This window comes from Pteropus vampyrus, unplaced genomic scaffold (genome assembly GCF_000151845.1).
Source record: "Pteropus vampyrus isolate Shadow unplaced genomic scaffold, Pvam_2.0 Scaffold60, whole genome shotgun sequence".
In the NCBI taxonomy this organism is placed as follows: Eukaryota; Metazoa; Chordata; class Mammalia; order Chiroptera; family Pteropodidae; genus Pteropus; species Pteropus vampyrus.
In genome coordinates, this window is record NW_011888841.1 from 2,484,273 (window position 1) to 2,495,005 (window position 10,733).

Genomic DNA, 10,733 nt, shown 5'->3' on the forward strand with positions numbered 1-10,733 from the left:
CTCAGGCTCCTCTGTGGGTCCCGTCGCCATCCCCAGCGGATGCTCCTGCATCCCCCGTGAGCGGCGGCACCGGCAGGTGTGCGCACAGCGCGTCCCCAATGCAGACCCCGCCGCCCCGCCCCCGCCCCCGGGCCCGCCTGGGCTCTTACTTGGTATTTTTGGATCTTCGTCCAGAGAACGTAGAACTCCTTCAGGCCCAGCTTGCCACTGCCGTCCGACTGCCCTCCGTTAAGGAAAGCTCCTGAGTCTGGGTTCGGGCAGGCACAGCGTCACCTGTGGGTCCTCCCTGCTGGGTCTCCTGGTGCCCGCAGCATGTTCACAGGGAGCTCTGGCAGAGGACCCTGCCCCGCCTTCACCTGGCCAGACCTCCGTCTTAGGGTTGGTGAAGGGCCGGATAGAGCCCTGCTGGCTCCCCGTGCCCCCGTTTGCCGATTGGTCTGGGGATGCCATCGAGGCCCCACACCCTGCTAATAAGGAGCTGTCGGGTGACATACAGGGGCTTCAGGGGGCTTCTAGGGGCTGTGCCCTTGCCGACTTGGGGAGTGTTATCTGGCGTAGTTCTAAGAGGCCCTTTGTGAGGGGAACTACCCAGTGGGGGCCGTGAACCCACTAGACAGAACTGAGACGCGTAGGCCGCCCTGCCCTGCCCAGCACTGCTCAGTAAGCACCAGGACAAGGGCAAACGGACGATGAGTGCCTCGGGCCGGCGGGCGGCCTGGGAAGGAGCTAGAGCAAGGGGAGGAGAATGCTGGGGGGCAGCGGGGGGCTATCTACAAATCAGGAGAAAAGCGATTCACGTCAGAATATCACAGTTTAGGGAATACAGTTGACCCTTGAACAATGCAAGTTTGAACTGTGCGGGTCGACTTATATATGCAGATTTTTTCAATAAATGCATATAGTACTGTAAATCTATTTTCTCTCCCTTACGATTTTCTTACTAACCTTTTCTCTAGCTTACTTTATTGTAAGAATACAGTATATAAAACATATACGAAATACCTGTTAATCGACTACGTACGGGTGAGTCAGAGGTTATACTAGGATTTTGACTGCACTGGAGGTCTGCCCCCCAACCCCCCTCATTCTTCAAGGGTCAACCGTATCTTCCTAAAGGAAGTAGTGGAAACCCTGTCACTCAGGAAAGAAATCTAAGCTGCTGCTTAAACAAGGGCCGAGGACAGTGAGCTTCCTGCGCCAGCCCCAGAAACACTGGCTGGCCTGCACGCTGAGCCCGAGGAGGCCACCAGGGCGTGTGGCATGGCACTTTTGCTCATCTGAAGTTCCCCATGTGCCCGAGTAACGAAGGTCAGCACTGACCACAGCCCAAGCACCGCTCAGCAAGCGGGGTCTGGCTGGCCTTTCTGGAGGGCAGTACGTTTGAATCTGCAGGGCGAGATGTCACACTCCCCCGGCCTCTGTTCTCGGGGGCACATTAAAGGATACGTCTAGCATGTCAACCATGATTTTGCAGGTCTCGATGCTGAAGCCGTCTGACTTGATATCTTGGCCTGGAAGACAAATGAAGTGTGACAGGAAAATCTTCTAGAGCAGCACTATCCAGAATTTCCTACGATGATGGAAAAGTTCTATATCTGCACCCTTTGATACGGTAGCCGCTTAAATTATTTTAAATAATCTGGCTACTGGCTGCCATTTGGGGACAGCGCGAGGACAGTTACATTGGCCTCACTTCTCTGTGCATTAGCCACGGGCAAACAGGGCTTTCATAAGTGCTTTGAAAATAAACAAAAGAAGGACCAGTGACTGGGTCTTTGCGGGCCCCCGAGGTGCAAAGTCACCTGCGGTCGTCAGGCAGGGGGAGGAAAAGTGGAGGGCACGTGAGTTCATCCAGGCGAGGAGCTGGGAGCGGGGAAGCTCCCTTGAACCGTCTGTCTGCCGGCGTTTACGGAGCCTGCCTGTCCCCAGCGGAGTGAGAACCCAGGACCCAGGCACTCTCTGGAGACACTGTGCTCCACTAGGTGAGTCCTGTCTCGTTGACACTCGGCAGATGATGGTATGAAACCCTTGTCACAAATGTGAATCTGGTTCCCACAGACCTTGTGAGGAGCCCATACTCTTTGCCACCTGCTTGTAAAGGCTGTAACCTAACTTGTCCCAGAGCTGCCGTTTTGGGCACCAACCCCTTCTCGGGTACAGGTGTGAGGCTGTGTGGGGCTCTCAGACAGAAGGCAGGAGTCAGCAGGCAGGCGGGGAGGGCACCGAGCTCAGAGGCAGTGCTGTCCCCCATGTCCACCAAGGAGCAGCTGCATCCACCCGACGCTGGATCCTGCCCCCCTCCATCCCCCGTCTGTGGGGAAACAACGAGGCCTCAGTCTCCTTGGGCTCATGATGGCCACACATCTGAAGAGCCCCGTGACCTCACTTGTGCCTGGTGGCCTCAAGGGCAAACACCATCTCCTTGTCCCTCCACCAGCTCAGAGGAGGGAGGGCGAGGACTGGGGCCTGCCCGAGGGAGAAGCCTTGCACTGGCCTGGCCGTGCCTGGCCACTCCACCCGCCTGGTCCTGTGACTCACAGGAACCCTACGGCAGCCACCTGTTAGGCAGCTGCAGGGCAGGGCCCCGTTACCTATGGTTCCTACAAGGTACGTGTGTTTACTGCGCCGCGGCGGGAGACCTGGCTGGCCCTGGGCGCTTTTTCGGCTCTAAGAGGTGGTTTTACTTTTATCTCAAAAGAGTTAGGCCAGAGGCCATCTTTGAAGTCCGCAAGACTTCTAGAATGATCCACAGGGCTGATGTTTGGCATATGACAACATACATGTTTGTTTCTGATCCAGGCTTAGAACTTCTGCTGTTGTATAAACCTCTGCTCGGTGGACTGCTACCTTATCAAAGGCAGAACAGTTCTTGTGATAATTTGAGGGGGGAAGTGTGTGTGGGGGTCCCTCCCCCTATCGGTGATCAACAACGGGAGGTGAACAATCAGCCCTTTGATGTTATCTGCTTGAGAAATAATCCAAGCTGAAAGGCTGTGAGAAGCATGGCTCGCTAGCCCCTTCTCAAGTCTCCATCCGGTTTTGTTCGCTCTTTGTAGAAGCCCCACGGCCTGGGCCCAGAGCCACCATTCTGGAGCCTTGATATCACGTGCCTGGCCTGTTGGCCCAAATGAAGTGACATTTCTCCCGGCGAAGAGCTGGTCAGACTCATTTAAACACACTTGGGAGACGAGGCTTAGCAATGCCATTCCCTCAGCTTGAGTTTAAGATGGATGGTCCATTTATTTTTCCATGAGGGTTAGTTACTGACAGATGTCATCAGTCTGTCAATGATTTTATACTGCATACTGCCAGGGAACTCAGGGCCGTGGGAATGCTTCCTCGCTCCCGTGATCTGGGCCGACTCGGCCTTTTCTTACCAATTACTCATCATAGTAGCCACCGTTTCTGGAGCGTAGGCTTTGTGCTAGGCAATTTCTACATCTTCCCTCATTTAAGAGATTCAGCCATTCTTAAGAGGTAAGCAGTATTATTCCTGTCCTGCAGGTAAGGAAACGGGTCAGGAAGTTTCTGCAGCGTGGTGTCGATCACAAAGCTAGTGAGGAGTGGAAACCCGGACGTGACCTCTGACCTCTAGACTCTGGGGACCTTGGTTCTTTTCAAAGTCGCACCACACAGAACCTCCTTCATCCGGTTCTTTGGCGGTAGCGGTGCCAGTGGCGGCCGGTGGCATTTGCCACCGTGGGAGCAGTGAGTGATGGTGCAGCCACAGCAGCCAAGACACTGAACAGGGGGATTCCCAAGCTCCTTCACGTCCGCGAGGGACGGAGCGGGGTGAGGGCTTTGCAAGGAGGGGACACTTACGCTTGGCGAGCACTCTCCTCAGGATCGTCTGCAACTCGAAGGCAGAGATCTCCGCGTCCTGTGGAGAGGCGACCGGAGCACCGTGTGAGGCACACTAGGCAGGCCCGGGGTCGTGCGTGTGCACGTCTGACCAGCCCCAGGAGCTGCTGCAGCTGTCCCCAGACCCCACTTTGAGTATCACCGTCACAGCCCATGTTTTGGACACGGCGTTTTAAGGCGCAGTGTGCTCTGGGTGCTCGTTCACCAGTCCCTCGCTGTAGAGAATATAGAGCATAAATTCTCCACTCTGCCCAGGTTCGCGGCACCTCTCACCCCGTTCCTCCCATCAGCTTGCCGTCCTCGCCCTTTCAAACTGAGGTCCGGCCTCCTGTGGAGCTGGTTAGAACCAGCTGGCTCCAAGACCGGGCCCCTGATGCCAGGGCGCCTCAGGAGTCCAGGTGTCTCTATTCGCTCCCGTATATTGTGTAATGGGGGGACAAGCTCCTTGTTTAAGGCCGCGATTGGCTTTTTTTTTTTAGAGTTATGGAAAGAAAGAAGCTGAGTAACTTTTGTAGCTGACTGAAGCCTAAGTGCCTGAGGGGCTTTTTTAAGACCAGGGAGTCTAATACTCTGTCCTAACCTGCTTGCATCCTGGAAATTTAAAACCCAATCTCCTCAAATGTTTTTGTGGAAATCAAGGAGAGGAGGCCAGTTTCATGTCTCGGTTGGAGTGAAGAGGAAAAAAAAAAAAAACAAGAGCCCCAGGTGAGGCTGAGAATCCTACGGCGGGGGAGCAGCCAGAGCCGCCCGCGAAAATGGAAGGCCCCGCAACGGGCAGAGGCCTGGGGAGGACGCGGGAGGACGCTGAGCAGAATCCCAGTTACGTCTGCAAATCCTCTCTGCTTTGTTCAGTTTGTTTCCTCCCCACCTCCCGGTTGAAGCCTCCTGGAAGACGAGGACCGTTTTTGCCTTCGCATCCGCCAGAGCACGGAACGTGGGGATTCGGGGAACACCTACCTCCCCTGCCAGCTGGGCAAACAGCCTCCTGAATCCGTCATCAATGTCGTCCTCGCTGACGTCAATCTGCAAGGGGAGGCGCGGGAGTGAGACGCCGTGGACCCCACAAAGCGTGACGGGCGGCCGCCTGCTCCCCTCCCCGCCGGCCTCCCGCCCCCTCACGGTGCCCCTGCTCTTCCTCGCTCTTGGGCCTGAATCCTAAGCTTACGGGACTGAGAAAAAGGACAGTGTGAGGAATCAATAAAATCTAATTTTTCCTAGTGAAAACCCACGAGAGAGAATATAAACTATGTGGGATGGAGTTATGCTTCCGTTTCTCACACAGGTGTCGTCTCTAACATTCAACTAAAAGGGCCTTTTGTGATCTCCACTAATTCGATTCACAAGCGTAAGACTAGCTGGAATGATCCGAAAGGACTGTGACCGTGGCTAGTGAGCACAGCCCGTGAGGACCTTTGAAATCGCTCAGTCTCTCAGTGAGGACACAGGACGGGCACAGGACTGAGGACGTCAACGACGGTGAAGCCCCTCAGGTCCCAGGACTGCAAGAAAATTTCCTCCCTCCGGCATTTTCCTCCCGCAGCAATGGACTTGCGGTGGCCACGCCCGCCCTGGAACTCCTGGGCGGTGTCCCCCACAGCCCCTCAGGGTTTAGCACCGGGTCACAGCTCCCGGGACTCTGGGGAATCTCAGAAATCTGGTCGCCCAGCACTTCCATTTTATTGAGAAAACCGAGGCCCGGAACGGGAAGTGATGAGAACCTCACAGCAGTTGGCGTGGCACTGGTGGCCTGTTTTTCTCCACAATACCCCACGTCACACAGGCTCACTCTGCCCCAGTGGGCAGGGGACTGCCCAGGCCCAGCACAGGGGCCAGGGCCTGTGGAGGAGGCACGTGTGGACGCAGGGCAGGGCTGAGCCCCTAGTTTCCAGCTGCGTCCGTGAAGTCCCCGGGGCCTCCTGAACCCTTGGGATGGCTTTTCGCTCCCCCGCTCCCTGGGTGGCCCAGGGCAGAGCGGGTGGAAGTCAGGGGGTTACAAGTACCTCGTCAAGGTTGCCTTCGATGTCATCATCGACCACCCTGGAAACAGAAGGAAACCATGTGTTACTGACTGGAAGGGACACGGGGGCGGAAGGAAGTGTCATGGAAGTCACAGTCACAATGGAAGTGTGATGTGACATCCAGCGCGGGGCGGGCACGGGGACCGCTCTGCGTCCATGGCTTCCGTGATCACACATCCCCGATAGGGCAGAAGGGATCTCAGGAGGAGTCACGGCCCCAACAGCTCGGAGAGTCAGAGGATTTTGTCTGCTGGTTGGTGCTGGGTCCTCGGACGGCGCGGCCTCCCCGCACGGTGCCCGGGACCCTCGGGCCTCCAGGAACCGCTGTCGGTTCCATCGGAAACACTCTGTGCCATGGTAAATCTGTCACACTGAGCCCCACGCGGTGTGCGCGGCCGCCTGCTCCTCTGCTTTGGGCTCGGAAGGCGGGCGGAGGCCGCGTGTTTCGGCGGGAGCTGGCGCAGTGGTGGTTTACCCCACGCGCACGCGCGGGCCGTCTGCCCCGCAGCGAGGGGCCGTAAGCTTAGGAGGGTCTTCCTCCCACCGGGCCACTACGAGTCCCGTCTGCAGTGCCCACGCCCCGCAGAAGCGGTAAGGGACCTCTCAGTGCTGACAGTTGGACTCAGGATCAATATCTTGGGACAAAAACGTCAGACAGACACCTTTGAGGGGCGGGGGGCTGTCAGGGCAGGGAGGTCACCCCAGAAGCAGGAGAGCTGAGGGGTCGAGGCTTCCCAGCATCCTCCAGATGATGGGACTGGGTTCGTATAAGTCATTAAAACGAAGACGACTTGATCGTTCAGCGAAATCGGATTCTGCAGTTCGCTCTACAACCCCCTTTCTACCCCCGAATATCCTGAGCGCTACTTCCTTTGCTCCCCTGAGCATAACACCAAAGTCCTTCAAGAGCAAATCCTCACACTAACCCTTCGAAGCGGGCAGGTATCATGGACAAAGAAACCGACGTCCAGACAGGAAAGAGCTGTGCATGGGCCAGGAGCCGGCCAGCGGTGGGGAGGAAAAGGGGCAGGACGACCTACTGGTAGTCGGCCTTCTTCTCAGAAAAGACCCGGATGCAGAAGTCCCCGTCCTTGTTGGGTTCGAAGGTGGAAGGCACGAGAACGTACTCCCCCGGGGGCAGCTTGAAGCGGTTGAGCACCTCCCGCAGGTTGATGAAGGTGTCCGACCGCTCCCTCGCTCTGTGCGTCAGGAAGAAGTTTTTGGGGAGGTGGATGTTGGTCTGTCCCGTCAACTGATGGATAAACAGGAACAAGTGAGAGGGGAGGAGAGGGCTCCGCATCCATGTCACCCTCACTCGGGGAGATAGGCTGACAGCAACAACGTCTTAGATAAAAAGCAAACTTTCGACCCAAACGACAGATGCCTGCTGAGGAACTCAGAGGCACGTGCAGCAGGGGGCCCCGCGTTGAGCCAGCTCTGTCTGCAGAGATGCCCCGTGTCCCCACACAGAGGTCCCCAGCCCTCCTCTAAGTGCCCCCCGGGGATGTTTAGCGTCCAGATGGCAGGAAGCTGGTTCCGTTCTAGGCGGTGTTCAAGTCACTGATAAGAGCGAAGACAGGAACAGGCTGCGGAAGGTGGCCCAGCTTCTAGACAGGTGTGCTCAGTCTGCAGAGCCCACCTGCCGCTGGCTGCACCGCCTGGCCATGACAAGTGTCCCGCTGCGGGGTCAGGGTGCCCCGTGTGGCCTTTAAAGACGCACACCTCCTGGGCATCTCGTTCCGGTTGCCGCAGGCCTGCTGAGTGCTCACGTGTAATTCGGCCCATCCCCACCCACAACAGTCCAGCGAGGTGACCGGTTCTACCGAGAGAAACTCAAGTCCAGCCAGGATGGTAACTCGTCTAGGGTCACACGGCCTGCAAATGGCAGCGCTGGGCACTGGGGCCAGGCCCCTTTCTGTGCTGCCGCATCGTCCTATAATACAGTCTGCGGGGTTCGCCTTGTTTCGAGAGCGCTACAGGACGCAGGGAAGATCCTCCTGTGACCCCGGGACCACACGTGGTCCACCCGGAACGAAGCCACGCGTGGCCTCTGCTGGGCCTCGGGGAGGCAGCAGGCCCCCGGGGACAGCCCGAGGCCCCCGGGGACAGCCCGAGACCCCTTGCCCTGAGCTTGGATCGTGGCGGTTAGGACCTGCGCAACCTCACCAGGGCCCCAGAGGCACGGGGCCCTCGTCCTTCCCAGCCACCGGCCCCTGCTCACACTTCACAAGACCCCTGAGCTGGCAGCCTGAGCCTTTTACTTGTTGGTGAACTTGAGCCCCAGGGATGGGCTGACACATGCCAGACGTACCTCCTCTGGAACCTGCAAAAGATAAAGAAGAACACGCTGAATCCCCGTCGGGGACAGCTGCGCACGGAGATGCCACCACCGTGATCGTCTCCTTTGCCAACCCTTTTCTCTGGAGCTTTAGCGATGTTAACCAAATCAATGTGGTAATTACTTTCCAAGGAACTCGAAGCACCCCGCACTAAAAACGAAAGAATCCTATGGCTGAGCAGTACTGTGGATGGACCCTTAGCACTATTCTCAACCTAGAGAGCACAGACGCCAGGCACGGAGCCGTGAAGTGGCCCCGCTGGCCGCAGCAAAGCCCACCTGGGCGGGCTCCTGTCGGCCACACCCAGCCTGTGTTTCCTTGGGCAAGTCACTTCCCCTCTCTGGCCTCAGGGTCTTCCCGGGGCTTTTCCCTGACACCTCGACACCTCGACACCTCGTTGGACGTCTACGAGGGCTGGGCTGGGCAATGGCTCTCAGGGAAGGGTGGGAGCCGTGGTTTCTAGTATTCGCGAACTTCCGCGGTGTAAACGCTCCCCCTCCCGTGTGGCCGTTCGGAGGCTGCCATGTGGCCGCAGTGAATGCGGGGGCTGGAAGAGACGGCACATTTGGCTTTCGGGAGCCGGCCGTAGCATGTCGCTGGGTCCTACCCGTCACGCCCAGGGGCACCCCCGTTCAGCTGCGCTGAAGTCCTCCCTCTACAAACTCAAGGTGGGGAGCTTTTTCTGTGCTGCAGGAAAGGGGGGGGCATCCAGGGGCCCAGCATGTTGGGTCATTCCGTCCACCCCCGCCCCAGAGGGGACAGATGGCTGAGCTGGGCTTCTCTTTAACGTGGTACAAAAAGAAAGGTCACGTGGGCACTGAGTGTGTGTGGGGAGCCCCAGTGGGACATGAAGACCTGTCGTTCCCTGTCCTGAGCTCCCCGCCTTCCAGGCCAGTGACTTGCTGGGCTCTGACCAGCTGGGTCGCTGGCTCAGTTCCTGCCCTCGCAGCAAGTCCTGGTGGGGCCCAGTATGCTCCGTTCTCAGCTTAGGCCACCTCTGTTTTCTGGGTATTGTTGAGCCAACCAGAGTGCCAGGCCTGGGGGACATGAGGGCATTTGGAAGAACCGAACTCCCAGGAAGCTGGCTGTGGGGCCCCAGCCAAGGGCATGGAACCTCCTGGTGACACAGAGCAGCTGCAGGGGCCTCCCCTCCCCCTGGCTTTGCTTTTCCTCGGCCAGGCTCCCTGTCCGGGGCCCCATCTCCAGTTCTGCCTCTTGGGTTGGCTCTCGTTGCAGGGGCTGAGACCAGCTAGGGAGACGGGACGGTGGGAGCCGCACCCGCGCCCCGCACCTCGTAGATGCCGAAGCCAATGGTGTGCATGTCCTCTCCCATCTTCCTCTGCCGCCGCCGGTGCTTCTGGATGAGGCCCACCAGGAAGGTGCAGCCTCTCTCCCCGTCCTCCTCGTCCTCGTCCTCCTCCTCCAGCTTGATCAGGTACTGAGGGTTCATCCAGAAGGTATCTGTGGCCAGAGAGGGGCTGGGGTCAGTCACCTGGGACACCAGAGCCCTGAGCAGGGGGCGGCAGCGGGGGGCGGGGGGGGTTCTGCTCTGGTGTCTGGGGATGGAGGGGGGTGAAGGTGACAGACATGGTGAGAGACCCTGGGCAGGGGAAGCAGGGGCGAGGCGGGGACTGGACGGCAGCCGTTGGGGTGGGAACGGCCGCGGTGGGCCGTGGGGAGAGGACAGCCTGCCTGAGTCTGAACCTCACGCGGCCCTGACGCAGACACCCCCCTGCGGTTCTCTCTCACTTGCCGTCAGGCTGGCTCATCTGGGGGACCGTGTTTTGTCCCCCTGGAGCAGGGGGTTGGAGCTGCGGCACCCCTCTTGGCTCTAATGTGGAGATCCGAGATGGGCTGGTGGCCTGGCTGAGACTTGGGGACAAGCTCCTGCTGCCCCCTCAGTGAACCCAGAGGCTAGGGACATCCTGCGTATGATCTTAGCCTCTCGTTCGGTGTCCCTTGTCCTCCCAGGCCTACCCTCCCTACTTCCAAAACCAATTTAAAGGAAGGACTTGAGATTCATTCACAGTCAAGGAAAATTAGCCCGATCGTCTTCCCTTACCTAATGGAATAAAACGCTAATTGTGGAAATAAAGGCATCATCGAGTACAGGGTTTGGCAGACTCTGGCTCCACAGGCTGGCAGCAGACTGGTTTTGTTTTAAAGTTTACTGGAATATAGCCATGTCCATCGTTCAAGTATGGCTGCCTTCAGACTACAGCGGTAGAGTTGAGTCGTTGCCATAGAGACTGGATGGGCCAAAAAGCCAAAAGGCTTTGTTATCTGGCTCTTTAGAAAGAATCTGTGATCCCTGAGCTAGTGAGAAGGAGAGATAGTTTTGTCTGGGGCACCGGGCCTGAACTGCCACTTGGCGGCTGCATGCTCGAGGCTAAGGATTACAAACACCAGAGCTGGAGGTACCGATCAGCTAGTGCCGTGTACTTGCTCTGTGGCCCAGGTATGCCACTTAGAGCTGCAGCTTCCTCATCTGTAACAGAATCAGTGGGTGACAATG

At 57.9% G+C, this 10,733-nt stretch overlaps 1 protein-coding gene across 1 annotated transcript in view; it reads right to left on the reverse strand.

Annotated features, from left to right (window-relative positions):
- Window positions 1–10,733, reverse strand: part of CAPN2 (calpain 2) — a 23,791-nt gene that overhangs the window by 4,853 nt on the left and 8,205 nt on the right. The window contains exons 5-12 of the mRNA XM_023531031.1: window positions 9,510–9,774; window positions 8,191–8,202; window positions 6,920–7,131; window positions 5,862–5,898; window positions 4,819–4,884; window positions 3,823–3,880; window positions 1,447–1,511; window positions 8–218 (exon numbers count right to left, since the gene is read on the reverse strand). Of these exons, the coding sequence (XP_023386799.1) occupies window positions 8–218; window positions 1,447–1,511; window positions 3,823–3,880; window positions 4,819–4,884; window positions 5,862–5,898; window positions 6,920–7,131; window positions 8,191–8,202; window positions 9,510–9,774 (926 nt within the window). The remainder of the gene's footprint in view (window positions 1–7; window positions 219–1,446; window positions 1,512–3,822; window positions 3,881–4,818; window positions 4,885–5,861; window positions 5,899–6,919; window positions 7,132–8,190; window positions 8,203–9,509; window positions 9,775–10,733) is intronic.